The sequence below is a fragment of the Brassica rapa genome, chromosome A09 (assembly GCF_000309985.2).
Source record: "Brassica rapa cultivar Chiifu-401-42 chromosome A09, CAAS_Brap_v3.01, whole genome shotgun sequence".
Lineage (NCBI taxonomy): Eukaryota > Viridiplantae > Streptophyta > Magnoliopsida > Brassicales > Brassicaceae > Brassica > Brassica rapa.
Genome location: NC_024803.2, coordinates 9479879 through 9507757, shown reverse-complemented (window position 1 = coordinate 9507757; position 27879 = coordinate 9479879). Strand labels below are relative to the sequence as shown.

Genomic DNA, 27879 nt, shown 5'->3' with positions numbered 1-27879 from the left:
AAAAAACTATCTAATTAGTCTAGAAATCGGATACTAAATATTATACATGGATCTATCATGAAATATAACGCAAACAAAATTTTCTTGTATATTCTATCTTAGCTAGAATTCATTAAGTTATACTCTATCTTTTACTTTATGTTACGCTTACGAAAAAAAATTTCCACCCTCTCTCAAGTGTTCTGCACAACGTAGAATACATATTATAGCCAAATCACGAAAATATGAAAACTTCCATATTTCGGTTATATATTTCCTAAATCTACATTAAATCTCGCACAATATCTTCTCTCTCACGTTTTTCTCTCCCACAATCTTTAAATAAATTAAATTTCGAGCAAAGGTAAAAAAGCGTAGATTTGTCGTTCGAGCACACCACCCGTAACAACATCACAAGGTAAATAACCACTATGACACAAAGACTCTTGGTACCACTCATGCTTTAGACCTAACATAATATTAGGCAAAGGTTTGTCTTAAAGTATCAAGAATCCATCATATTTACCTCAATAGTTTGATTCCTGCATGATAAAGAAAGGACCACGATTCAAGTATTTCTCATGTATGTATACACAAAGATAATTTACCAAAGAAAATCGGGATCCAAGTGTGACATAAGCAGAAGCTGTAGCATGAGATGCTCATATGTTCTTGCTATTCATTTTGTCTTTTTTTCTCTTGTTATCACAACAAGTCTCTTATGCCTTTCCCAATATTTTTGTACTTTCAAGTGTCTTACGAACTTCTTTTGGGGACAAATTTGATAAATACATACGATTATGATGTCTCAAAAAGTGGCTAAAACTTATATGTTAGACTTAAGATATTATAACTTACAACAATGTTTACTCTTGAATACTTTTAACACATTATGCTCTGATTCAAAAAATCATTACACTTAGCACATCAACATTTGTTTGCAAGCTAAAAGTAATTTGTATCCGATGAGCTACTCTCATTTCAGAACGTTCATTTATCTCTGATTTTCAAGAGTAAATCCGGCTGGTCTATCTTAGTATCCATATCCTACAACAAGACAAAGTCAAAGAGATTCAGAGATAAAGAAACATGAGTTCTGATGTTATTGTCCAAGCTTCCATCAATGGATTCAGAGTAATAGGAATAACCTGAATTGTCCATTGAGTTGCCTGCAGAAACTGGTTTAGGCTCCTTAATCTCAACAACAACACATTCAGACATCAAGAACGTTTTTGCAACTGAGGCCGCATGTTCCAAGCAACTGAAAAATGCATAAACTCACTCATGTTCATGGAGATCTTTATCATCAAACCGTTCAGTAAACAGAGAATAGTGTCACTACAAGAAAACACTGAGTTAATGACACTCAGAAATGTTCTTTTTCTGTCGTTAATCATGATTTACGTCAAATTTACATCATCCCAAGAAATGTCCTTAATGTGCATGTCGTTAATTTTATCAGTCGCTTAGATGTCATTAATTAGTGACATATTTTATTACGTGTTTCTTGTGTCCTTATTTGCAAAAGAAAAAAAAAACTGACTTTTGTTTTTCTTTTTTTTTTCCTTTTTTTTTATCAGGCTCGGGGACTAAAACACGATAGAACAATTGTATTATCCACTTGCATTGGTGTCACATCAATTGTAACAGGTTGCAGGAATGTATGCTTTGGGTAAGAATTTGCCCACTTCACCAACGAGGGAGAGACTGATTCATCATTCACCGGATGTGACCAGTCAACCACATAAACGAAACCATATGAAAATCTAAATTCAATATTATATAAATGAAAAAAACAAAAATGGTTCATAACTCACGAACTTGCAGCAACGCAAGAGACCTTTCAATAATATAGACACAAAACGTGAAAAGGATTAGATCATAAAGAATCCCAAATACTGATCACGTTCTTCTTTAGTACAATCCATAGAACTATTTTTTTCTGATGACCCTGGTATTTGGAATCTCGAGAGAATCCGACTACCGCCAATGACCGTCTACCGGAACTTAACGAGGGATTTGTCGAGACATTCAGGAAGGCTGGTAATCACCCTATGTAAATCCCACTAGTGGCCACACGTTAGTAGGTTTCTCCGTATTGAATCCGAAGATCCCTCAAGAAAATCACCTCCCAACAGCACTCGAACCCATGATTTCCCAGATTGAATTTAACCACTGGTACGTGGTTAAAATAGAATTAATTTTAGTTGAAAAGAGATAACAATTTTTTCTCATGAAAAATCTAGAGTTCTAAGAATCTATAGAATTAATTGCATACCAAATGTAAAAGAACTTTAGTTTTTGATGAAATTGATGATACCCAAGGTGAAACAACTTTATGACGAAATCTGTACAGGAGTGTAAAAACAAAGAGGGAGAAGATGAAAAGAGATTAGAGACGGAAGAAAATAGAAGAACATCGATGAAAAAGTAAAGATTTTCCAAAATTCTAAATCGCCATTGATGGGTTAAAAATTAGAGTAAAGTTTAAAGTTTACCTCTTTCTTTTTTTCTCTTTCTATTTTTTTTTCATTTTTATTTTCTAATGTAAAATAAAATTAATTATGAAAATTATTATTTATAATTCAGATTAATTAGTTAATTAAAGGGTATTATGGTATTAACATAAATCTAAATCTTATTTTTCTAAATAATATTTTAAAAGTTCTACGGGGACAAATCTAAGTTTTAGGTGTCTATTTTTTCCAATTTAATCAAAACTAATTCTAGGGTGGAAATACCTTAATACCTCCCTTTCAAAAAACGCCTAGTACCTCTTCTTTTTGTTCTATAAAGTTGACCGTCTCTTTGGTAAGTTCATCCTTGATTATTCCATATATACATATACCTCTTTTCATTTGATTTATTCGAACCCCTATCCATTTGTCAGTACTCAGTATCACTAAAATGATAAGAGGTTGACACAAATTTCGTCTTACTCTTACATACAAAGAATTTTGGTTAAACGAACAGGTGTCAATTATCAGCGAACACAAAGCAGAGTCTTGACACCGCATCCATATATACACGAGTTGCCCTTATCAACTAATAAATTACCTTTGATCTGATCTGGTAATCAAATCCATCTATCTTATTCTTATTTTAAAACGATTATTTCCGTGTATATTTCGCTTGATCAACGTGGTCTGATAAGATTTAATACATGTTATATAACGATTATGAGATCATAAAGAGTATTAAACATATTATTTATTAATTTAAACAGCCAGTACAACAACACCCCTGTGACTGTATATATAAGAGAACAAAATAAAAACAAATGTGAAGTTTAGAGTTGTAGAAATCACATACACACATACATATTCATACATAAACACACAGAAATATTACAGAATCTATATTACATATATTATCTTGTCTATCCAAACAAGAAGATATGTATGTTGACATCAAGTGGTGGTTGTATAATTATAATCTTGATTAGCATTGGAAACCAGGGGGAACCTTTTTGCTACAAACATTGAGAAGCAGACTGAGTGAGATAGGGATGTTCAGGTTGATCCCAAGGATGTTAGCCTTAAGCGCGGTGCAAAGACAAGCCGCGGCTTCAAGATCAGCAAGTCCTTTGATGAGGGTGCAACATGGCTTCACAGGTGGCTTCCCAAGGGTGATGTTGAGTAGACCGCTGAGCACGTTGGCGCAGACTCCTAGTTTAAGAGCGTCTCTAGGGCATTTGGCTGTGACAGGGCTAGGGGTTGGAGTTGGGGTTGGTCTGGGTTTAGGGTTAGGTTTTGGCTTATGGGAGGGGTGAGGTTTTGGCTTGGGAGAAGGGCAACCGCAGTTACCGTAGGCAGAGATTGTTGTGCAGAAAAGGATGTTCAGAATCAAGAAAATGGCTAAAAAGCTTTTCGTTCTTGAAGCCATTGTTAAATTCCTCTTTTGGTTAGAGACAAAAGAGTCTATGTTGTGTGTGAATTAGAATGAGGATAAAATGAAGAGTTCGAGTGGCTTTTATAGCAGCTTGAACTTGAAGCATGGGCCAAGATGTTTTATGACCTCTTTCATATATATAATTTTATCAAAAAATTGGTTACCTTCTTTTTGGATTACATAAAAATGATAAATGAATATCCTTCTTAATTAAGCATAACGCATGGACTCTCGGATCTGGATTGGACAAGATCTCCTCTAAGCAGTTAAACTAACAACATTTGCATGATCGTATATTATGTGATCGATTGATATAATGACATATAGTGGCAAATTGACAAATGAAAAACCTGGAATATTGTGTGTGTGTTTATTTTTTTTTGTAAATTTGCATGATCGTATATATTACGTGATCATTGATATAATGACATATAGTGGCAAATTGATAAATGAAAAACCTTGGAATATTGTGTGTGTGTGTGTGTGTGTTTTCTTTTTTTTTGTAAATTAATGTATAAGTTTTTCACCTTAGTTTCAACTGTTTCATAGAACATTTTTTGTTACAAATTGTTTAATTAATTAATTTTATCAAGTCAGAAGTTCAGTAACAATAATGTTAAACACAGTGTCGGCCCGGTCTCAAATGGTGCCTAAACCGCATCAAAAAATGATGCCACGTTAATACAATCTTTTCATTATATTTTAAAATATTATTAGATTTTATTTTTGCCAAAAATACAAATATCAATAAAAAAAATTCTCCATAAACCATTAGTCAACTTGGAACAATCAAAATGTGTTAGACATTTGGTGTTCAATTAATATTATCGACAACCCATTTATCTTTTATGAAATATAGTTGAACGGAAATATTTTTTAGCTTCAATTTTGAAAAACCAGCAACTAAAACAAATATTGTTAGATAAATAAGTGTTTGGATAATAACAATCCGTTTTCTTTTTTGAAATTATAACATCTCAACCTTTTTATAACCTTTTTAGCAACATTACTCAAATATTAAAATTCCATGAATATATCCCCTATATATTAATAGAGAAATATTTAAAAATTATAAAATGTAATTTATATTAATTTAAAAAATGTCATGCTGAGTTGTCACATAATTAGAATGTTAGTTTTGATTACATGGCGGATTGAGAATCAATTAAAAATTTTGTTAGTACAAAATTAAATTGCTAGAGAATATTATATTATACAATATGTCCATTATGAACCATTCATTTATCAACTTGAAATTTATTATATGTTTTTTTCTTAAATAACACCTACAGAATTTACCTAATGTGATTAAAATATATAAGGCAGTTAATGATTATAAATAATAAAGATTTGCTAACAATCTAATTAATTTCTATCAATTTTGTTTAATTATTTATTTTTAAAATAATTACACAATTACATTAGTTATATAATAAAAATCTAGATTTTTTTTTGTATATGTTGTATTTTGAATTTTTCAAAACAAGTATAAATTACTAAAACTGTTAAAAGTCTCACATAAACTTTTGAGATCAAGGTTTAAATTTTTTTCTATAATAAGATACAATGATCATAAAATCATATCAATATATAATTTTAGTTTAATAGGTGTTTATGTTAATATATATATATATATATATCATATCGTTTAAATTAAACTATGCATCATATGAAAATACATACTTATATTTTAATATTTGCATTGAACATATACTGAAAATTTAATATTTTAATTTTGAAATCTTTATTTTTTTTAAATGATTATAAATTATTGAAACCACTAAACAATCCACTTTTAAAAAAAATGGTTGGTGTAAAATTTTGTTACATAGATATGCAAAGAATCATAAAATTATGAGTAGAAACCTCATTTATAATAAATATTCATATTAAAAGTATACTATATATCTATGTTAATATCATTTAAATTTAATTATATATCATATTCGATATATAAGATTGATTGTTTTGATTTATTTACCTTAAAAGTGCGAATAAAGAAAAGCGATCGTTTGATTTATATGCGCAAGCCAATTTAATACATAATATTAACTGTTTTTTAGTTATTTAATATGTAATTATTATTTTATTATTTTATAATATGCAGAAAACATAAAAGTAATAAATATAAAATATTTATTCTACACAAGGCGAGGATCTAACCTAAGTATGTATCACTTTAATAATTTTAAATCTTAAACTTTTCTAAATATCAGGGCAAAACAAAAGAACGAAATGAGAATAAACTAAAAAATTAATATTTATATCGAGTAATAACCAAAATGAAAAAAGCGACACAAAAAAAGAAAAATATTGAAATAGATAGGATTGGCACGTGAACGTAATCTTCTCATAACCATAATTAACTTTTAAATTGCTAAATTATGATATAACACCGAGCTGGCATAGTTTCATTGTAACCAAATAGTATGTCTGGGATTCTTCGGCATAAACGTTAGGTTCTTATGCAATAAGCGATTTTTTGACCTAAAATATTTTTAAAAATAGGATCAGCTCATGAATAAAAATATTATGTAATTAACAAAATTTTTTTAAAGAATTGTTTAAGGGCGAAAAATATTAGTTCGATCAAGAATATAAATTTTAATCTTTTTATACGATATATCTATTAAATAATTTTTATATAAATTTATCATGCGCAAAGTGCAGCACTAGAATATCCTAGTTTGTCGTATCCTAGTAAATATATAAACTTAAACTTAGAGAATAATAAACACGGACAACTCTGTGAAGTGTTTCAAAAATAAACACGGAGAACTATAAAATCAATTTTAGGAGTACAAGCCAAAAGGTGCCGTCGTCGCAAAGGTTCAAAGCAAGGAGGAAGTGGAAGGCAAGTGATTTTTTCATAGCCTTTCCAAAAAGTCGTATGTAAAACAGAATACATCGTTAAATGTTTTTATACTGAAATCTCGAAGTTGAGGGAAAAAAACTAGATTGAAGCCATGTGTGGATTTTTGGATTGTTATGCTCCCTAGATTATGATGAAACTCATATTCTTGAACTTATCCTTTCTTTGAGTAATAATTTATAAACAATTTTTCTCTATATCATGTATGACAAAGTTTCAATCCAATTGCTCTAAAAACTAGGCATAGCATTGAAAAGGAAACGTTCTGACATTTAGATATACTTGAATATTCTAATACTGGTTTTCAGGTATTTTGCGAAGGAAAATATGCTTGAAGTAGAGAAAAAAGATAGGAAAAAAGACGACTATCTCAAGGGGTATCCCTAGAAAGACAACTTGAAATTGCATGTGTAGTATCAACCAAATCGATGGAAACCGTGAATCAAAGATTGTGTCTCGTCTTGCTAAACATGTTCTTTATCCCACAATCGATTGCTTTGAAATAATCCAGTTGTTTCGTTCAAATTCCCATAATGCATAAATTACGGTTTGCGATGATATACGCCTCAGGGAGAGAGTGGAAGTGTTTTGAGCCATTGCATAAACATTGCCTTTGGAAATATCCACACTTATAAACTATAGAACGTCAGGGTATACGTATATTTTAAATTTTGACAATCAGTGATATATATTCAACCTCCATACAATAATGTTTCAAAGATATTAACCACCATTCCAATTGTGATACTCAACCTCCATACATTAATGTTAAAAAAAAAAAATTTAAACATTCCCAATCGTGATACTCAATCTCCATACATTAGTGTTTTTTTTAGAATTTAACACATTCTTCAGAATATGTGATAGCGAAATTCATGATTCTATTTTTTGCCTTTCACAAAACCGTTGAAAAATAAGATAAGATGATGAGAAACACACTCGAGGTCTCCTTCACGTAGACTAATACCAAAATGTCTTCTTTACATTATGCTCGTGTCCATACGTGGTGATAAAAGATTATCCATTTTACGGATTGTGTTTTATTTTTCGTCGCAGATTTTGTGCTTCTGTCTTTAACTCACTTAAGATTTCTGTACACAAAATTTATGTAAGTTTTTTTTTAAATAGTGGAGATTATACATTTACTTTAGATATTGGATAGTTTTTTTAAGAAGTTCTCTGTTTTAGTAAGAAACGTCAAGGAATCCCACAATAAAGATTTTCGCGAAGTAATGTTCAAAAAGAAAAAGACTTTCGCGAATAAAGAACATGCTTGTACAAAACGCGTAGATATCTATTGATAAATATTAGTACGTCTTGCTCCTACCAAAAAAAGTATATTAGTACGTCTTGCTATTAATATCTCGTAAAGTCATAGTTGGAGTTTTTTGTTCACATAAGTGCATCAGCTACATACTTACATTAGATGTAAATTAGACGCTAATGAAATGCACATTTTATAATAGTATTCCACTTTGGTTAAAAGATTCAACAATGTCAACTCGAGTGAATAAGTTCATTGTGTCAGTGTTTGTCTACTATGTTAGGCTTTAGCCCATCTCTTTGGCCCAATAGCTCAATGTTACCGAAACCCATGGTCATTTGTTTGTTTGGATACCTCCATGCAGTCCTGGGATTGGGACTTGCATTTAGCATCTAGACTTTTTTTTTTGGTTTTAACGCAATTGTACTATTATAAACTATAAGATATTACATATACGATTTTACAACTAGTAATTTTATTTATGTTATGAAATTTACATTTGACTGCGTTACTTTAAGTTGTCTTATAAAATTTACGTATTTGTTGCTTCATGTTGAAAATCTTATTTTTATGATCGAGTAGATTTGCATGAATTTATTTTTTTCTCATAATTTTCATAACTTATCCTGTGCAGCTAGTTTTCTTATTATGTCCTCTACATTTTAATTAATGTTTCTTGTTTATTTAGTCTCATTTAATATGTCAATTGTTAATATGTTCTTTCTTATACTGAGATAACCATGTAAAGAAGAACTCTACCAGTAATTATATATCTATAAATTATTCTATGAGTAGATTTGCATGAATAATTTATTTATATGAGTAGATTTGCATGAATTTTAATATCTCTTTGACAAAAATGTTTTTAATAGCGTATTTATTTGTATTATTTAGGTTTTTCATTATTAATTAAGTTATTATGGTTATCTTGTACTTTTGATTAGTTAAAAAGAGATGGGTGAGAAATTATAATTGTATAAAAATATCTTCAACAGCTCTTTATCTATTTACTTTTTTAGAAGTTTTGCTTTCTGACAAAATTTTATTCTTTCAAATGCTGTTTGTTTTTTTCAACCTAAATCTTTATAGTTATTTATATTTAACAATCGTATAAATAAATTTTAAATAATATTTTAGTATTTATTATTGTTATATTTTTATATAAATATTACAGCTATAAATACTTTATTACTATGTTGTATTATTTATAGTTACATTTAAGTATTTATTATTACGTCTCAATATTTTTTTCTCAAAAAATATGAAGGTGGCCTTTGGAAAAACATACATTCAACCTCTTATTTTAAGAGTGATTCTTTCGAGAATGCTTGTTGGAGATGTGATAAGAAATGATATATGAGAATTATTGTGATTGCAAACAAACAATAAATATACTTTTTCGGTCAACCTACACATAAACAGCGTACGTTCTTGTCAGCGTACGTTCTTTAAATTCTTGAAATATGGGGGGGTATGGTACAATTTAAACTCTTTAAATTGGATTGCATCAAGTGTTTTTTAAACGAACTGGTCGGTTGATGGATTAATTTCTTTACAAAATAACTATTTCTGAAAATGTCCAATTTAACATGTATACTGCACTAATTATGAAAATGTTTTGATGAACTAATAAATTTTCAAAAGAAAAAGTGATTATTGCAAAGCTTTTCTGAATCGGTGAAAAAGTTCAGATATATTTATTTTCTTTAGATTATAGTTAAATACTTGTTCTACCTAGCACAAAAAATTAACTTGGTTTTCCATTTGAATCTGCCTCTTGATTTTTGTAGGTTAGTAGTATCTACTATTAGTATCATTCAGGACAGCTAGCCAGTTTATATTCTTTCACAAAATCATCACTGGCACTAACTAAGACATAATAGAAATAGGTGAGTTAAGTGAATAATTATCATGTATTTGCTTTCACATTATATATATATATATGAACAGATTAAAAAGGCACGAATGATTACCCGTAAGTATCCTAAACTCCTAACAAATACCTAAGTTTATATATTTGAAATTTAGAAAGGGTGCTAATAAATAATGGTATTGAATTACATACCCATTTGAATACATATCAACAACAAACAAAATATTCAAAAAGATTTTTCAAAAAAAAAAACGCTATATGCAACTTAATTATGCACGTCTAACTAGTGTCATTAACTTTGATTGAGATGTTTTGGTTCATCCGGATTGTATTCGAAATTAATTAAATTAGTTATTGAGCGTTAAAAATAAACTGAAAAGAATTTGAGCACCATTCCCGGGGGAGACCAAGAAGATTCTTAGGGCAAAGCGTGAAGTTAAAAGGCTGTCGAAAATAAAACATTACGATTACAAACTTGCATCTTTCACAAAACCCTAGCTTCCTCCCAACCAAACTTCCTTCTTGGCACTCCTTTTTATTTCTTCCAAGCCCCATACGTATTTGATTTCTTTAGTTCTTTATTTGGATCTCATAATCATTACACACTTTATAATATATTATTACTGCTCATGCAATTTGAATATGAAAGTGAGAATAGAAAACTAAGCCCTAGTTTGCAAAAAATAGTCGCTGAGCTTCTCCAAGCCACAACGATAGTTTGAACTTTGAAACGATCATCTTAGTCCTAGTGGGTATAGTGTATTCCTTTTTTTTTGTAACTGGGGTATAGTGTATTCAATATATATATATATATATATATTGGTTGTGGTTAGAAAAGACTATATATATTCAACATCGAGTATTTTAGAAAAAAAAACTTTCAATAACGAGTAATCTAATTAAAAAGCGTTGTTTTCTAAGGAATTGATATCTAACTAATGGATTTTGACTAGTTAAATTTTTGGATGGAGATCATAAGTTTTGAAATTGATCTAAAATTCTATAATATATGAATATACTTTTCAAAAAAACTTTTCAAAAATAAATAGTTAGGGTGTTTTGAAAAGATTTTGAAAAATTAAGGATGTTTAGTATTTAAATACCTTGAGTCAAGTATGGACATGAATTCAAACCATTTATGATTACGTGCGGAATGGGAGTATGTATTATTCTATTGTTTTGTTTTGATTTCTTGTATTATTTAATGGAACTGCTTTAATTAGGTGTTTGCATATTTCAACGTTGTGGCCTCCTCATGCTACTACGCGACCCACTCTCCCAAAAGTTTTCACTAAAAAAATATTTTTACCATAAAACTTTTAGTATGTACCATTTTTAATGCTTATGTGATCTGTGCTTTTCCACAAAAAATTCTTGTAGAACAGTTTTATTATTCTTAATGTGTTCCCTTTTCAAATGATATATCCAACTATATTCAGCTGGCATAACTCTGGCTTGATTGATGAGATTCGATTAAGTAACATTAATAAAATCTTCTTAACATATGTATATATAGACGTACGTAGCTGTGAATTATATGGTTTGTCTATACTTTAACAAAAAGTATAATTTAACTACAGAGAAGACATTTTTATTACTAGTATATATATATACATATAATTAATAGCATATACATTTAATTATAGACATATAACATGAGTAGTTGAGACATAATGTCACAACTAATCAACAGTGACTTATAAGCATTTGTCATTGATTAAACAAATGCCTACGTAGGTTAAATAAGGCTAATTGGTATGATTAGGGTAGATTATTATAATATAATTAGAAATATGTGATAAAAGAAGAAGCAGAATAAGAGGGAGACGACAAGGAGAAGAAAATGGATGTCATTATATGAGAATTTCAAAAATTTCAGTGCGATTTGTTTTATTAGCTCCTGGTTGGTGATATCTTGCATATTTGCATTGTTTTATCCATTCATCCATGAGCATTTTCATCATATAGATTAGGATTCAGACATGTTTAGGTTGCATTTTGCATACATGAGTCTCTATTAGGTACTGGAGTACCACATGAGGTTATTTGGAGCTCAAAAGAGGTGAAAAGAGTGATCTTTGGACGAGCACAGCCGGAGCGACCTCTCGGAGCGACGGCATGAGGTCGCTGTGCACCACATCCCGGAGCGACTCATCCAGAGCGACTGCACAAGGTCGCTCGTGTTTTCACGTCTGGAGACACACATTTACACCTCGGAGCGACCTTCCAGAGCGACGTGCTGAAGTCGCTCCCGAAGCTCAGAGCGACCATACCAGAGCGACAGGGAGAAGTCGCTCGCGTTTTCATCACCCGGAGATGCTCAGAACGAGCCCGGAGCGACCTCTCGCAGCGACACAGCGAGGTCGCTCCCGAAGCCTGGAGCGACTTGTCGGAGCGACGGGCTGAGGTCGCTCCGTGTTTTGTTTCTGCTCGAACTTGTGATTTCTCAAGGGCATTTTGGTCATTTCATTATGCACGTTTTTATTTTCTAAACCTATGTTTTATTACTCTGTAAGCCACCAGGAGGCAGATCATCTTTGTTCTTAGAAAAACCACCAAAAACCTTTGGAAAGGGATCTCTTTGAATGAATTGATCAGTTTGTTATTGAAATTCTGTGTTCCTTTTATTTCCTGTATTTCTCTACATGATTAATCTGAAATCCAATATGGGTTTAAGAGGAATCATGGAGATTAGTGAGTAATCACCTTTTGAATTCATGGGTTAGGGAGATTAAGGGTGATTAGGTTAGAGCTAGGATGTTTTAGTGTAGATCATTCATATTTCCTTGCTAGTAGAGTAATCATAATGCATCTTCTGAGTTGGCCACTCAGTTGTTGATCCTTAGGCATTTCTCACCCGAAAGGTGTTCGATGAAATGCCCGAGACAACTCTTCTAGGCTTTTAGTATACTTTGCCAAAGACATTTGTTGTTAAAGGTACTAAGATAGCTAATAGACTTGTTAGTAATGATTGCTTTCATATTATTCAACCAAAGACATTTGATGTTTGAGATATGTTAGCAAATGAGCATTCATCTAGACATAGAGTTTGCTTAGAATTGTGTCTAGGCTTAAGGTTGATAGTTTGATTGATCATCTGCCATCCTTAGTTCGATACTTGATCACCCAAGGTCTAATCCCTATACCCATGAGTTCTCTTTTCCTTTAGTCAAGAAAGTATCATTCTGTTATTGCTTTCTAGTTTTAGTCATAGTTTAAAACCCATCTAAATCATTGGTTGCACTTAGATTAAGTGAGTACTTGCATTCTCAGTGCTTTGATATCCCTCAGAACTGGTTCGACAATCTTCTATACTACAACATTTGTCTTAGGAGCCTTGAAAACTCCTAACATCAAATTGGCGCCGTTGCCAAATTCTGAGTAGATTTGAACATTGAGATTTAGTCACTTGCTTGAGACTAAGTCATTTTTATTTTCTTTTGTTACTGACTCTTCTTCACCTCCCTTTAATCTACAGGTGTATGAACTTGAGGAGCAGGGGTCCATCAAACCTAGTTCCAAGAGCAGCAGACATCAGGGCTTTAGAGAGAGAGTGTACTAGAAAGAGAAGAGAAGAAGAACATCAGGCTCAATTGCAGAGACTGAACACTGACATGGGAGACGTCCATCAAGAAGATGCAGGCGTCAATGGCGCTAACAACAATGGCCCACCTAACCAACAGCGAGCAGCTCGCCCCATTGGCACTTACGACCGTCCCAGCATTCATGGTCATAGATTGGGAATCCGAGCACCCGCCGTGGCAGCCAACAACTTCGAGATCAAGTCAGGACTCCTCAACGTGATTGAAAACAACAAGTATCATGGCTTGGCTCTAGAGGATCCATTTGATCACTTGGACAGGTTCGACAGCTACTGTGGGTTGTCAAAAACCAATGGTGTGTCCGAAGATGCCTTAAAGCTCAAGCTATTCCCTTTCTCTTTGGGGGATAAGGCACGTCAGTGGGAGAAGTCTCTACCCAGCGACTCCATTACCACTTGGGATGACTGCAAGAAAGCATTCTTGGAGAAGTTCTTCTCTACTTCAAGAACTGCTAAGCTGAGAAACGAGATCTCGAGCTTTCAACAGAAGGGCTTGGAAGGTTTCAGTGAAGCCTGGGAGAGATTCAAGGGCTATCAAGCTCAATGCCCACACCATGGTTTCTCTAAGGAGAGCTTGCTGAGCACATTCTACCGTGGTGCTCTCCCTAAGTACAGAGCCAGACTGGATACAGCTAGTAATGGGTTCTTCTTGGGGAGAACTGAGGAGGATGCAGAGGAGCTGGTTGACAACATGGTTAAGAGTGATGCAGTCTACAGTGGAGACCACGACAGAAGCAGTAGAACTGAGGATAAGCAAACGAGGAAGGAGTTGAAAGCTCTACAGGATAAGATAGACATCCTCCTTGCTGATAAAGCTACCCAAGAGCAGCTGCACTTTGTCGGCAACCCAAGCCAAGAGACACCAGCTGTTGTCCATGAAGTTGAGGGGTTGGAAGGTCAAGAGGAGTTGTGTTTCATCAACAACAATGGTAGCTGGTACAAAAAGGAGCCCAACTTTCAGTACAACAACTACCAACAGAAATCCTACCCAAACAACCAACAGAGTGGCTATCCGCCAAGAAACAACCAGCAAGGCAGCTATCAGCCTCAGCAAAACCCCTCGTCTGGTTCCTCTGCTCCTCAAGAGAGCAGCACTGATACCTTACTGAAACAAATCTTGGAGTCTCAGACTAGAAGTGAGAAGCATATTGGTTATGAGTTGAAGAACCTTCATACCAAGATTGATGGGAGCTACAATGAGCTCAACAACAAATTCTCACACCTTGCTTCTACAGTCAGGAATTTAGAGAATCAATTTGCTTCCATGAACACTCACCAGAATCGCCAGCAAGGATCTCTACTTGGAAAGTCTGACCAAAATCCCAAGGAGGCCAAAGCTATCACCCTTAGGAGTGGTAAGCAGTTACCTCCTAGAACCCTCACCAAGGATGCTGAGAAATTAGGTGAGGGGGTTGCCATCAACATAGATGATGAAGTCGTGATTGTTGATGAGAAGATCAATGACGAGATCTTGGAGAAGATAGTGGAAGCCAAAGGTAAAGGAAAGGTTGGAGAGGAGAAGAAGACAGTAAAGGATGGTGAAGTTGTTACTCCAGCAAGTGAAAGTTCTTTTGTTCCTCCTCCCTATGAACCCAAACTTCCATTCCCTGGTAGATTCAAGAAGCAGCTGCTAGAGAAATACAAAGCTCTGTTTGAGAAGCAAATGAGTGAAGCTCAGGTTGCAATGCCCATCATCGATGCTTTCATGTTGATTCCTCAATACAACAATTTCCTGAAAGATGTTGTAGCTGCAAAGAAGAAGGAGATGGAAAGCATGATGACTCTTACCCATGAGTGCAATGCCATCATCCAGAGGCTTGATGTTCCAGAGAAATTAGAGGATCCAGGAAGCTTCACACTACCTTGTGCTCTTGGACCTATGGTATTTGAGAAAAGTCTCTGCGATTTGGGAGCTAGTGTCAGCTTGATGCCTTTGTCTGTTGCAAAGAAGCTTGGATTCACTCAGTAGAAGAAGTGTAGACTCTCTCTGGTGTTAGCTGATCGTTCAGTGAAGTATCCTGTGGGCATCTTAGAGGACCTCCCTGTGAAGATTGGAAGGTATGAGATACCTACAGATTTTGTGGTGCTTGAGATGGGTGAGGAGGCTCAAGATCCATTGATTCTAGGAAGGCCATTCTTAGCTACAGCAGGAGCTATTGTTAATGTGAAGGAAGGCACGATTGATCTCCATTTGGGTAAAGAGAACATCCTCCACTTTGACATCAAGAGGAAAATGAGGAAACCAACTGTGTTCGGGCAAGCCTTCTACATTGAAGAGATGGACACCCCTGCTGATGAGCACCTTGAAGAGTTACCACCTGAGGACGACGAGGAGGGAGCATCTCCCTCTACTCATTCCCTATAGAAGGTAACCCACCACACTCCCTTGTATATACCATTTCATTTTTGCATATTAGTCTTCTTTTCGGTATCTCTCTCTCTACTTGACGACACAGAGACTGTGTCACTCAAGTTTGGGGGAGGTACCAAGTATTTGATCATGTTTGCTTTGATGTTGTTTCATTGAGTCATGCATGGCATACCTATTTGCATAGATAAAAAAAAAATCAATCATTTAGTTTGCATCATTTGCATTTTTAGGAGAGTCTAGAGCATATAGGTTGCATTCACTTGCATTGGGAGCAATGATTTGAATGCCTTGTAAAGAACACTACGTTGCACTTGACTAGCTTTTGCACCTCTCAAAAAGACTTGTATGTTTCGAGCCTTGAAAACTCTTCCTGAAACTTGTTGATTGCTGAAACTCAGTCTTTGAAGCCAACTACAACCTTATTAGAAATGAATGAACTTAATGCTTCTTGCTTAGGGTCCCTTGTGTACCGAGTCATGGCTATACACACTGGAGTTGTCACATCTTTTATGCCAATCTTTTTGACAAACTCTAGTGGTAGACCACTCCCAAAACCTTTCCTTCCTTTTAAGCTTTCATTGTTTGATGAGTGAGGCCTTCTTCGGAAAGTCTTACATGCGCATAATGTTGAGAGTATCGGGAACGACAATGCTTGATCTTCATTTTTGCTAGATTGGACACTCTTTTGTCTAGCTATAGGTGGGAGGGTGAGTGTTGTGATCATGATTTGGGAGAAATGAAAAATAAAAAGGATAGACTCTTTGTGCTTAAGTGAATTGATTTTCTGGGATAAGTAGAGAACCTCTAGCTCTAGTTTTGAAAAGTCTTGGCCCCCAACCTAAAAAAAAAAAAAAAAAAAAATATATATAAAAAAAAAAAAAAAGAAATCGAAAAAAAAAAGAAAAAGAAAGAAAAGGGGGCTAGCAAAGTTGTTAGGAGCTAAGAAATATTTTGAAGTTGTGAAAAATCCCTTGTAGATTTCAAAGAGAAAGAGCTGATGTTTTTAGAATCTTTTGGTGAGAGATGTGAGTTGGGTTTGACATTGGGGAATGATTGTGTAATTGTATGTTTGGGAAAAGGGTAGAACAATGGAGATTGAGCATTGTATGCATGAGTTGATCCCTTTCTTAGATATATTATGTGCAATGTCAAGGCTACTTGTTTTGAGAGTAAACCACCTTAAAGATCATATGTTTTGAACCTCTTGAATCACTTGAATAAAAGCCTTCCCTTACCCAACCAAATGACTTGGACCAACTGACCATTTGCAAGAATTCACCTGATGTTTTGTGCTTAATGAATGTGAGAGTTGGTTGATTTGAATGTGTGGATGCTTGATGATGAGTGTAAGAACAAAAAGAGTTAAGATAGGCCTAGAGAAGCTAGAGTGTAATAAGAGAGTGTGCTAGTTGTGTTTCTTTTGGCTATGTGCTCCCACCTTCAACCTCTCTTCCTATGAGTTCTAGAAAGTTCACTTGTGGACAAGTAAAAGAACAAGTTTGGGGGAGTTGATATCTTGCATATTTGCATTGTTTTATCCATTCATCCATGAGCATTTTCATCATATAGATTAGGATTCAGACATGTTTAGGTTGCATTTTGCATACATGAGTCTCTATTAGGTACTGGAGTACCACATGAGGTTATTTGGAGCTCAAAAGAGGTGAAAAGAGTGATCTTTGGACGAGCACAGCCGGAGCGACCTCTCGGAGCGACGGCATGAGGTCGCTGTGCACCACATCCCGGAGCGACTCATCCAGAGCGACTGCACAAGGTCGCTCGTGTTTTCACGTCTGGAGACACACATTTACACCTCGGAGCGACCTTCCAGAGCGACGTGCTGAAGTCGCTCCCGAAGCTCAGAGCGACCATACCAGAGCGACAGGGAGAAGTCGCTCGCGTTTTCATCACCCGGAGATGCTCAGAACGAGCCCGGAGCGACCTCTCGCAGCGACACAGCGAGGTCGCTCCCGAAGCCTGGAGCGACTTGTCGGAGCGACGGGCTGAGGTCGCTCCGTGTTTTGTTTCTGCTCGAACTTGTGATTTCTCAAGGGCATTTTGGTCATTTCATTATGCACGTTTTTATTTTCTAAACCTATGTTTTATTACTCTGTAAGCCACCAGGAGGCAGATCATCTTTGTTCTTAGAAAAACCACCAAAAACCTTTGGAAAGGGATCTCTTTGAATGAATTGATCAGTTTGTTATTGAAATTCTGTGTTCCTTTTATTTCCTGTATTTCTCTACATGATTAATCTGAAATCCAATATGGGTTTAAGAGGAATCATGGAGATTAGTGAGTAATCACCTTTTGAATTCATGGGTTAGGGAGATTAAGGGTGATTAGGTTAGAGCTAGGATGTTTTAGTGTAGATCATTCATATTTCCTTGCTAGTAGAGTAATCATAATGCATCTTCTGAGTTGGCCACTCAGTTGTTGATCCTTAGGCATTTCTCACCCGAAAGGTGTTCGATGAAATGCCCGAGACAACTCTTCTAGGCTTTTAGTATACTTTGCCAAAGACATTTGTTGTTAAAGGTACTAAGATAGCTAATAGACTTGTTAGTAATGATTGCTTTCATATTATTCAACCAAAGACATTTGATGTTTGAGATATGTTAGCAAATGAGCATTCATCTAGACATAGAGTTTGCTTAGAATTGTGTCTAGGCTTAAGGTTGATAGTTTGATTGATCATCTGCCATCCTTAGTTTGCATATTTGCATTGTTTTATCCATTCATCCATGAGCATTTTCATCATATAGATTAGGATTCAGACATGTTTAGGTTGCATTTTGCATACATGAGTCTCTATTAGGTACTGGAGTACCACATGAGGTTATTTGGAGCTCAAAAGAGGTGAAAAGAGTGATCTTTGGACGAGCACAGCCGGAGCGACCTCTCGGAGCGACGGCATGAGGTCGCTGTGCACCACATCCCGGAGCGACTCATCCAGAGCGACTGCACAAGGTCGCTCGTGTTTTCACGTCTGGAGACACACATTTACACCTCGGAGCGACCTTCCAGAGCGACGTGCTGAAGTCGCTCCCGAAGCTCAGAGCGACCATACCAGAGCGACAGGGAGAAATCGCTCGCGTTTTCATCACCCGGAGATGCTCAGAACGAGCCCGGAGCGACCTCTCGCAGCGACACAGCGAGGTCGCTCCCGAAGCCTGGAGCGACTTGTCGGAGCGACGGGCTGAGGTCGCTCCGTGTTTTGTTTCTGCTCGAACTTGTGATTTCTCAAGGGCATTTTGGTCATTTCATTATGCACGTTTTTATTTTCTAAACCTATGTTTTATTACTCTGTAAGCCACCAGGAGGCAGATCATCTTTGTTCTTAGAAAAACCACCAAAAACCCTTGGAAAGGGATCTCTTTGAATGAATTGATCAGTTTGTTATTGAAATTCTGTGTTCCTTTTATTTCCTGTATTTCTCTACATGATTAATCTGAAATCCAATATGGGTTTAAGAGGAATCATGGAGATTAGTGAGTAATCACCTTTTGAATTCATGGGTTAGGGAGATTAAGGGTGATTAGGTTAGAGCTAGGATGTTTTAGTGTAGATCATTCATATTTCCTTGCTAGTAGAGTAATCATAATGCATCTTCTGAGTTGGCCACTCAGTTGTTGATCCTTAGGCATTTCTCACCCGAAAGGTGTTCGATGAAATGCCCGAGACAACTCTTCTAGGCTTTTAGTATACTTTGCCAAAGACATTTGTTGTTAAAGGTACTAAGATAGCTAATAGACTTGTTAGTAATGATTGCTTTCATATTATTCAACCAAAGACATTTGATGTTTGAGATATGTTAGCAAATGAGCATTCATCTAGACATAGAGTTTGCTTAGAATTGTGTCTAGGCTTAAGGTTGATAGTTTGATTGATCATCTGCCATCCTTAGTTCGATACTTGATCACCCAAGGTCTAATCCCTATACCCATGAGTTCTCTTTTCCTTTAGTCAAGAAAGTATCATTCTGTTATTGCTTTCTAGTTTTAGTCATAGTTTAAAACCCATCTAAATCATTGGTTGCACTTAGATTAAGTGAGTACTTGCATTCTCAGTGCTTTGATATCCCTCAGAACTGGTTCGACAATCTTCTATACTACAACATTTGTCTTAGAAGCCTTGAAAACTCCTAACATCAGTTGGCAGCTTCCATTCTCTTTCTATTCTTCTATTCTTCCATTTTGTTTCTGTAAATCTCCAAATTTTAAAAGATTCCATAACTACGGTACTACTGCTAACCCCTATTTTATAAAGCTAACGATATAATAATTTTATAATAGTAGGATGACAAGTAACTAAGATATACGCATATCCTAGCTAGAAACATTTATATTTCTATTCTATGTTCATTCTGTATATATCTAGTCTTTACTTGGTTTGATTTCAGAAGTATTATGTTAACTCATGAACCCGTAAGAATATGAATTAATATTAAGAAAAAAAATCAAAGAAAACGAAATCATTCAAGATGTTTGACAAAATTTTGTTCTTTTTATCAATTCAAAAAAGGTATGATTGATCAATGATTGATTCAAAGACGACAACTATCTGTTCTTTAAAAAAATCCAATGGTGTAGGAAAATAAATGCATCAAAGACAGTTGTGCTTGGTGTGAAAAAAAAAACAGATTTACTTTTGTTCAACAAGGAGTTAATTTTCTGGTTAAAATTATTGGGTTGTTTAAAAGAATTTTGGAGATCATAGATTGTGTTAGGACTTAGGAGGTGTATAATTTTAAAAAGGTTAAATTATATGATACAGATTTTTCAATATGATATATGTGTAGATCCTGTTTTAGGAATGTTAGAGTCCACTAGTAGAAAACTTCTCAATCCTTAAAATAAAGACAAATGTAGATTATGACTAAGAATTCTCAAAATTTGTATGAGACTTCTAAAATATACAAATATATATATAACAGGGTAATGAATGAGTAACATTTCTTATATATTAATTGATTAACATTTTTTAGATTGTAACATTGATTACTATGTTTAAGTGTCAACACCACAGTTTTTTCATAGTCATGTATATTTAAATTATATTTGAATTACTTAAGTTACTAGAAATATTAAATGATTACCATCGTATATAATATAGTGAATGATCCATTAATCAAAGATATTTTTTTTTGAAATATCATAAGTTGGCTATCATTTTTTAAAATACACTCAATCAAAAATACTATAACACTAAGTTAAGCTCCGCGCCTTGCACGGAATGAACATTACATAAATAAATTATTTACATATTATATGTTTTTATATATTATGAAATAATAAATATATATTAAATAACTAAAAGTCAGTAACTATTACATATACAATTAAATTGGTACGAACATATAAATACATTTTATTAATCAAAATAATACTTTTTTCTATTTGATAGAATATGTAATTAAATTTAAATGATAACATGTTTTTTTGATCATTTGTATCTTTTATAGCAAAAATGTTAAATTACTGATAACAAAAATTTCATTGTGGGATTAATAGTTTTAATAAGTTATAATTTAAAAAAAATTAAGTTGCCAATGTTCGTTAAAGCTTTTATCACAAAAAATTATTCAAATTAAATTTTAAAATTAAATTATTTATGTATTTTATATGGTATATAGTTTAATTTAAAATGATATATATATATATATATATATATTTAATCTTAATAATTAATTAAATTATAATTTTTACTTATATGACTTTGTAATCATTTGTATATTGTCACAACAAAAACTTTAAACCATGGATCATAAAATATGAATGTAAAAAGTTTAACAGTTTTAGTAATTTATAGTCGTTTAAAACAAATCAAGATATAACATATGCAGAAAAATATAAATTTTTATTATATGGTTAATGTGATTTTCTAATTTTGTTTTAATAATTTAAATTTAAACAAATATGATAAAAGATACATTAATTTTTATCAAATATTTATTATTCAAAATCATTAATTGTCATATATACTATAGCCGCATTAGGCAATTCCGTAATTTTTATTTAAGTAAATAATAAAGAATATTAATCATGAAATTATGGTTAGTTTAATAAAAATCTTATTATATAATTAGATTGACCAACATATTTCTCTAATGATTCTAAAAATCATCCTAGTGATGACACATGGCTACAAAAAAAAGTTGTAATGTTTCTAAATTAATATATAAGGAATTTGAGTTTATGGTTTAGTATATTGGGGGGGGGGGGAGGTGTTCGGCTTATAAACTTATATAATAATTCTTAAATATTTATTAATGATTTATTAGGGTTATTTTAATTTTTTCATCACAAACTTCAATTTTTTAGGAAAATGGTTATCTTTGAAGGGTAAATTTAAAAGTGGTATCAAATTTGTGCTAAAATTGTAATTCTCCCCTAGTCAAATGTTCATAAATAAATCTTCCACTTTCTTTACTTAAATAAAATATATGAAATTACCTAATGTGATTTAAAATAAATATGAAATTAATGATATTGAATAATATATATTTATTGCACTTTATACTAGGCCTGAGACTTTTATCTGATATCCAATTCGGATCCGATCCGAAAGTCCGGATGTCGAATCCGGATCCAGATAGTAAAATGTTGGATACGTCAAAGCCGGATCTGGATCCGTATATCTTGATTTTTCAGTCTGGATATCAGGATCCGTAAGTTTTATTAATAACTATTTCAAAAATAGTAATATATATATATATATATAAACTAATTTTATTTAATATATTTTCATTTTTATAATAGTATATATATATATATATATTTATATATATATATTATGTAAATTTTGTAATATTATACATAGAAATAATTAAAAACATTATATATTTTTTAAAAGTTTTAAATTATTGTTAATATTTTATAATATTAATATTATTATTTTATTTATTTTAAGGATCAAAATCCGGATCCGGATATTCGCCGGATATTACAATTTTTAGAATGATATCTGACACTCGGATATCCGAGAACCCCAGATCCGGATAAATATAGTAAAATTATGGATCCGCCGGATAATGATCCAAATCCGGATACCTTAAAATTGCTCGGATATCCGATCCGTCCCAGGCCTACTTTGTACATCTTCTATCATTAATTTCTTTTTATTATGAAATAAATTGTATATGTTATATTTTGAAATATTTAAAAATTTTATAAATGATTAAAACTGTTAAAAGTTACACACTAAAATTTTGAGATTAATGGTTTAAGAGATTTGCTATAAAAAGTAAATGATCACAAAACAATATGAGTATGAATCATCACTTACTAGATATTTAGATTAAAAATATATTATGTATATTTCAATATCATATAAATCTGATTAAATATCATATTAAAATCATAAAATATTTAATTTTAAAGTTTTAGAAATATGTATCATACTTAAACTTATTAAGAGCTATCTATTTACAAATATTTAAAAAATATCTCATTTTATGTCGGATGAAAATTACTACCTAGGAAGAGCATCTCCAAAAAGACTCTCTATTATGAAATTATCAAAACTCTAAATTTGAAGTGTAAAAGTATTCTTCAACAAAAGCAAAACTTAACTTCAAAACTATTTGTATTTTATACTATGGTTCTTATATTTGTTATAATCAATTTAAATTCATAAAGTTTTTGTAGATAATTAAGCACATATATAAAAATTTTATATTAAAACATATATTTTAAATAGAAACAACATGATTAATACTAAACTTCAAGAAAAATACTATATTATTCTATAAAGTTGTTGAAATCGGATGGTCTTAAACTCGTAAGTATATTAGATCTGAACAAGAAAGTAAAAGAGGAAAATAAATGTTTCAAAAAGACTTAACTTCTATCGATGATATTAATACTCGTGAATACATTTGATCTGAATAAGAAATAATCGTACAAAAAGACATCAAAACAACAACAACCATTTTTGGTTACACAAAATTTGTTTAGACAATATTTTAAAATTTTTGGAGATTCTAGATCAAATTTACATGACTATTAGTGTTGTTGTAATATTTAAATTTGTGTAATAGTTATATCTTCATGTAATTCTTAGAAGCTTTCTTGTTGTTAATTTCTTTTTGTAGTGTTGTCAAAATTTTGCTTTAAAATATTTTAAATTTCATGTGTGAAACTTAAATTTATAAGAAATTGAAATGTTACGAGATATAAAGGATAAATACAATAAACGAAAAAATATTTAAAAATTATAAATGTGATGTGTAATTGTATGGACCAAAATATAAATAAAAATATGAAACTTTAAATTTGAAATTTTAAGGAGTGAAATTCTATATTTTAAGTTTCACTCCTCAGACTTCAAATTTGAGGTTTTGAAATTTTTTTTTGAAAAGAAAAAAATTACATATCTAAAGTTCTAGAATGTCTTTGGAGATGTTCCAAAGAATTGGTCAGTTGTTTCCGTTTTCAGCTGGTATTAACCGATCGAATATCCACGTTAATATAAAAGGATTAAGGTAACTATAATTTAATTTGTGTTAAGCACAAAAAAACTATAATGTAATTTGTCGATATGAAATCTAAATACTTATTGAATAGTTCTGGACCTCTTGGTCTGACAGAGTTTTTTTTTGGGTCTAAATGTTAAAGTCTGACAGAGTTACAACTTACAACCCTCATTGATTTCGAAATATGTTTGTCATCGACTAGAAGATCCAGATATCATAATTGTATTTGTACTGAATAGAAATTACATGTGAAATCCTAATGTTGAGATAAAAACAAAACAAATAAGTGATTTTGAAAAATGTTATTTCTGTATATTTGTGATCCATTTATGATAAAAAGACAAGAATCACAAGACTGTACCAAAATAAAAACAATAAAACCCCACTGTCAATTTTTCCCTACATTTATTTCCGTCTTGTTCCTTGTATATTATCTTACATAAAATCAAAAGCAAACTTTCTGAAACTACAAAAATAAATTTGTTTTCTTCCATTTTTGATACGCAGTAACTAATTACACAAAGAGGTGGTGGGGAGAGGATAGAAGACTACCAAGATAAAAACAGTAAAATTTTCGTTACATTTCTTTGTGTACTATCTTACCCAAGATAAATCTATTTTTTACAAAATCAAATACTTTTTTCATTATTAAGAAGACAAAATTACCCACCCTAGACGTGACTTCCCTTTGACAATAAAGGGTAATATTGTAGTTTACTCCAAGCTCAACTTACACATTGTTTTTTTGAACAAATACCCAACTTACACTTATATTCACTATTATCACCATCGCGCCCGACGAAGCTTTCTTTTGCTTTTGTTTCATATGCTTCAAAGTTCTTTAGAGCGAGCTAGAGAGAGAGAGAGCACACAAAAAAAAAACTAGAGACTTTGGGCCCGGATCTTGGATATGTCTAGCGGGTGGGTCAAATCGTGGCAGTGCAAGTCGAAAGCTTTCGATGATGTTTACAATCCGAGTCCGATACATCGAATGTCAAGCTACAGCTGCAGAAGAAGCACACAGAACTTAAAAGACGTGATCAACACTAAAAACCCCAAACCCAAACCCAAACCCAAAAAACAAGAATCCGACCCGGTTTCAACCCCTTCGACACGGATTCGATCATCTGTAGTTCGTGACCCGCTTTTGCCGACACTAACAGAGCTTGCGGAAGGCCATCAGTCTCGTAACGTCGTGGAGATTATTTTCCAGACAAGCTGGGGCCCGAAACCGTTTCCGGGTCGGATCGATATGATCTTCAAAGTGCAAAACGGGTCAAAGACTTTGACCCGGTTCGAGGAGTATCGTGAAGCCGTGAAGACTAAAAGCGTCGGGAAATCGCGTGAGGAGAACGCGCGTTCGGTCGCCGACGGGAACGAGACGATGAGGTTTTACTGTTTGGGTCCGAGTTATGGCGGCGGCGCGTGGGGGATTCTTGGAGGAAAAGGCGGCGGCGCGTCGATATATACGTTCGCCGGGAGTTGCATGGCGCATGATAAGGCGGGTGGAGGTAAAGGGAGGAAGGCGATGCTCGTTTGCCGGGTTATAGCGGGACGAGTCATGAAGCGAAACGAGTTGAAGTACGACTCGGTTGACTCGGACGTTCGATCTCGGTTTGACTCACTGAGTGGTGGCGACGGCGAGTTGCTCGTGTTCGATACACGTGCAGTACTGCCTTGTTTTCTCATAGTCTACCGCCTGTAAAAATACGCAGTTTTATTTTATTTTTTCTAACTTTTGACAATTGTAATTTCATTTATCAACGCGATTTTCTCCTAATGTTTAGGGAATTTGTTTTCCGATGCATAATTTGGTAAAAATTGTGTTGATAAATGTTAATTAATTTTGTCTACAAAAAAAAATGTAACGAGAGTTTTTCTTAATTAATGCGATTACATACTGAATCTTTCTGAGATTAAATACTGAATAATTATGAAAATAAATACTGAATAGTTCACTGGCTTTTACAATGTCATAAATAGATATTATCACGCAGCCAATTGTTATTTTTTATACAGTTGGGTGTTTAGATACACGTACATTCAATGCTTTACATATAGTAAATCTTTGATTCCCTAAAATCTCTGTACGTTACTTTCACAGCTACCTTCCTTAAATGTGAAAACTGAAAACTATAGTTGGAAATTTCAAAATTTGTAACTTTTGTTAATACTGTTTACAAATAAACTTTTTCAAATTTTCACTGAGTATTTCAAGAAAGAATAATCAGTGTAAACTGTAAAGTGGTTCCGTTTAAAGAGCATTTGTAAAAGATTTAAAGTAAAAAAAAGGAAGAGAAAAAGAGTAAAATTTGAAAAAGAAATCATGAAAGTTTTATTTGAGGCACATGGACAATTACATCGGTGAAACTCGAGGCCTGCCGTCAAGAAAAAGACGAGTATCTGAAGTTCAACAAGCACGTTAAGACCCATTAGGCCCATCAATTCATTTTCGCTCATATTCATTTATATGAAAGCATAAAGGGCTAAAACAAAAGAAGATGACATGCCTAATTCTTCACCACTTTACATCTAAACTCAGTTCACTAATTTGAGAAGCTAAATAAAAGAGCCGCATGGCTACATATGTCTGCATGTTCGGTACACATGTTAGTCGACGAGATGAAGAAACTGTTGTTGACGCAACCGTCGACAACAAATTTACGATTTGCCAAGCTACCATCACTGGTCTTGCCCACCTTCGCCTGAGATTTCTCTTTGCAGTTGTTAACCAATAGCCGTCAAAAAAATCTTGTATGGATTTTTGAGGAGGAGATTTGGGAATCAAAGTTCCGTCAACTTGCTTCAGTCCGCCCGTGAGAAGCTCCGTCTCAAGCCTGACTGCCTGAGACATAGGCCTAACCTTAGGTCGTGAATGTTTTCTGTGGGATGAAGAGACCGCATGGCAGAACAGAAAGTAAAGACATGACTAGTTTTCTCGCTATCACCCTCAAACGCATTTTTGCTGTTAATAGTGGTTGTTGGCGTTTTATAACAACTACTCAACCGCTTCAAACCACTCTAAACTTTTTAAATTCAAAAGCTCGTTCCAATTATCGTTTGCAGTTGCGGGAGGATATATATTTTTAAACAATATAAATACAAAAACAAAAATTAAACTAAAATAATAGAAATACTAAAATATGTCGACAAAAAAGAGCTACTAAAATATATCTATTATATTTTAATTTATTTTATAAATTTTTAGAATAAAATAATTTTCTATAATTTTTAAAATTTTAAAAATATAATTTTAAAAATATAATTTTTTATTTATTATAATATTATGATGTTTGATATTTTTTATAATTATATAAAATATCAATATTGTTAATTTATTATTTAACTTCTGTTGTATTTGGTGGTTAACCAGTTATAAGTATCCTACAAATGCACCAATTTATAACCGTAGTACTAGTCATACAAATCTCTTAAAACCGCTTAAAATCGCAACCACCCACATCTGTAAATTTCCACAACCACAACCGTTGTAGTTACACGAATCAAGTCTTAAGTTACTAATCAATCAACTTTCTGCTATTAATTTTAATA

At 33.0% G+C, this 27879-nt stretch overlaps 2 protein-coding genes, 1 long non-coding RNA gene and 1 other non-coding gene across 5 annotated transcripts; 1 reads left to right on the top strand and 3 right to left on the bottom strand.

Annotated features, from left to right (window-relative positions):
* Positions 1 to 448: 448 nt before the first annotated feature.
* LOC117127908 lies at positions 449 to 27819 on the bottom strand. The gene is made up of 3 exons (XR_004450880.1): positions 27808 to 27819; positions 27008 to 27012; positions 449 to 1240 (listed from the first exon to the last, which is right to left on the bottom strand). It is a non-coding gene; the product is annotated as an uncharacterized LOC117127908 (long non-coding RNA).
* On the bottom strand, positions 3172 to 3965 carry LOC103838389 (lipid transfer protein EARLI 1). 2 transcript variants are annotated; one of them, XM_033278895.1, is made up of 2 exons: positions 3369 to 3965; positions 3172 to 3335 (listed from the first exon to the last, which is right to left on the bottom strand). In XM_033278895.1, the coding sequence occupies exon 1, from the start codon at positions 3862 to 3864 to the stop codon at positions 3421 to 3423; it is 444 nt and encodes a 147-aa protein (XP_033134786.1). In that variant the 5' UTR covers positions 3865 to 3965; the 3' UTR covers positions 3172 to 3335; positions 3369 to 3420. The 2 variants fall into 2 exon arrangements, with proteins under 2 accessions (XP_033134786.1, XP_033134785.1); XM_033278894.1 differs by having other exon boundaries at positions 3172 to 3331; positions 3365 to 3964.
* On the bottom strand, positions 13935 to 14041 carry LOC117128646. Its single transcript, XR_004452040.1, has one exon. It is a non-coding gene; the product is annotated as a small nucleolar RNA R71 (small nucleolar RNA).
* Positions 22027 to 27483, top strand: LOC103838388. Its single transcript, XM_033278893.1, has one exon. It carries the CDS (start codon positions 25238 to 25240, stop codon positions 26030 to 26032), a length of 795 nt encoding a protein of 264 aa, XP_033134784.1. The 5' UTR covers positions 22027 to 25237; the 3' UTR covers positions 26033 to 27483.
* Positions 27820 to 27879: the final 60 nt, after the last annotated feature.

What these genes read in the sequence shown, in the direction of transcription:
- LOC103838389 (XM_033278895.1), bottom strand. Translation starts at nt 3,864, where the DNA reads ATGGCTTCAAGAACGAAAAGCTTTTTAGCCATTTTCTTGATTCTGAAC.
- LOC103838388 (XM_033278893.1), top strand. Translation starts at nt 25,238, where the DNA reads ATGTCTAGCGGGTGGGTCAAATCGTGGCAGTGCAAGTCGAAAGCTTTC.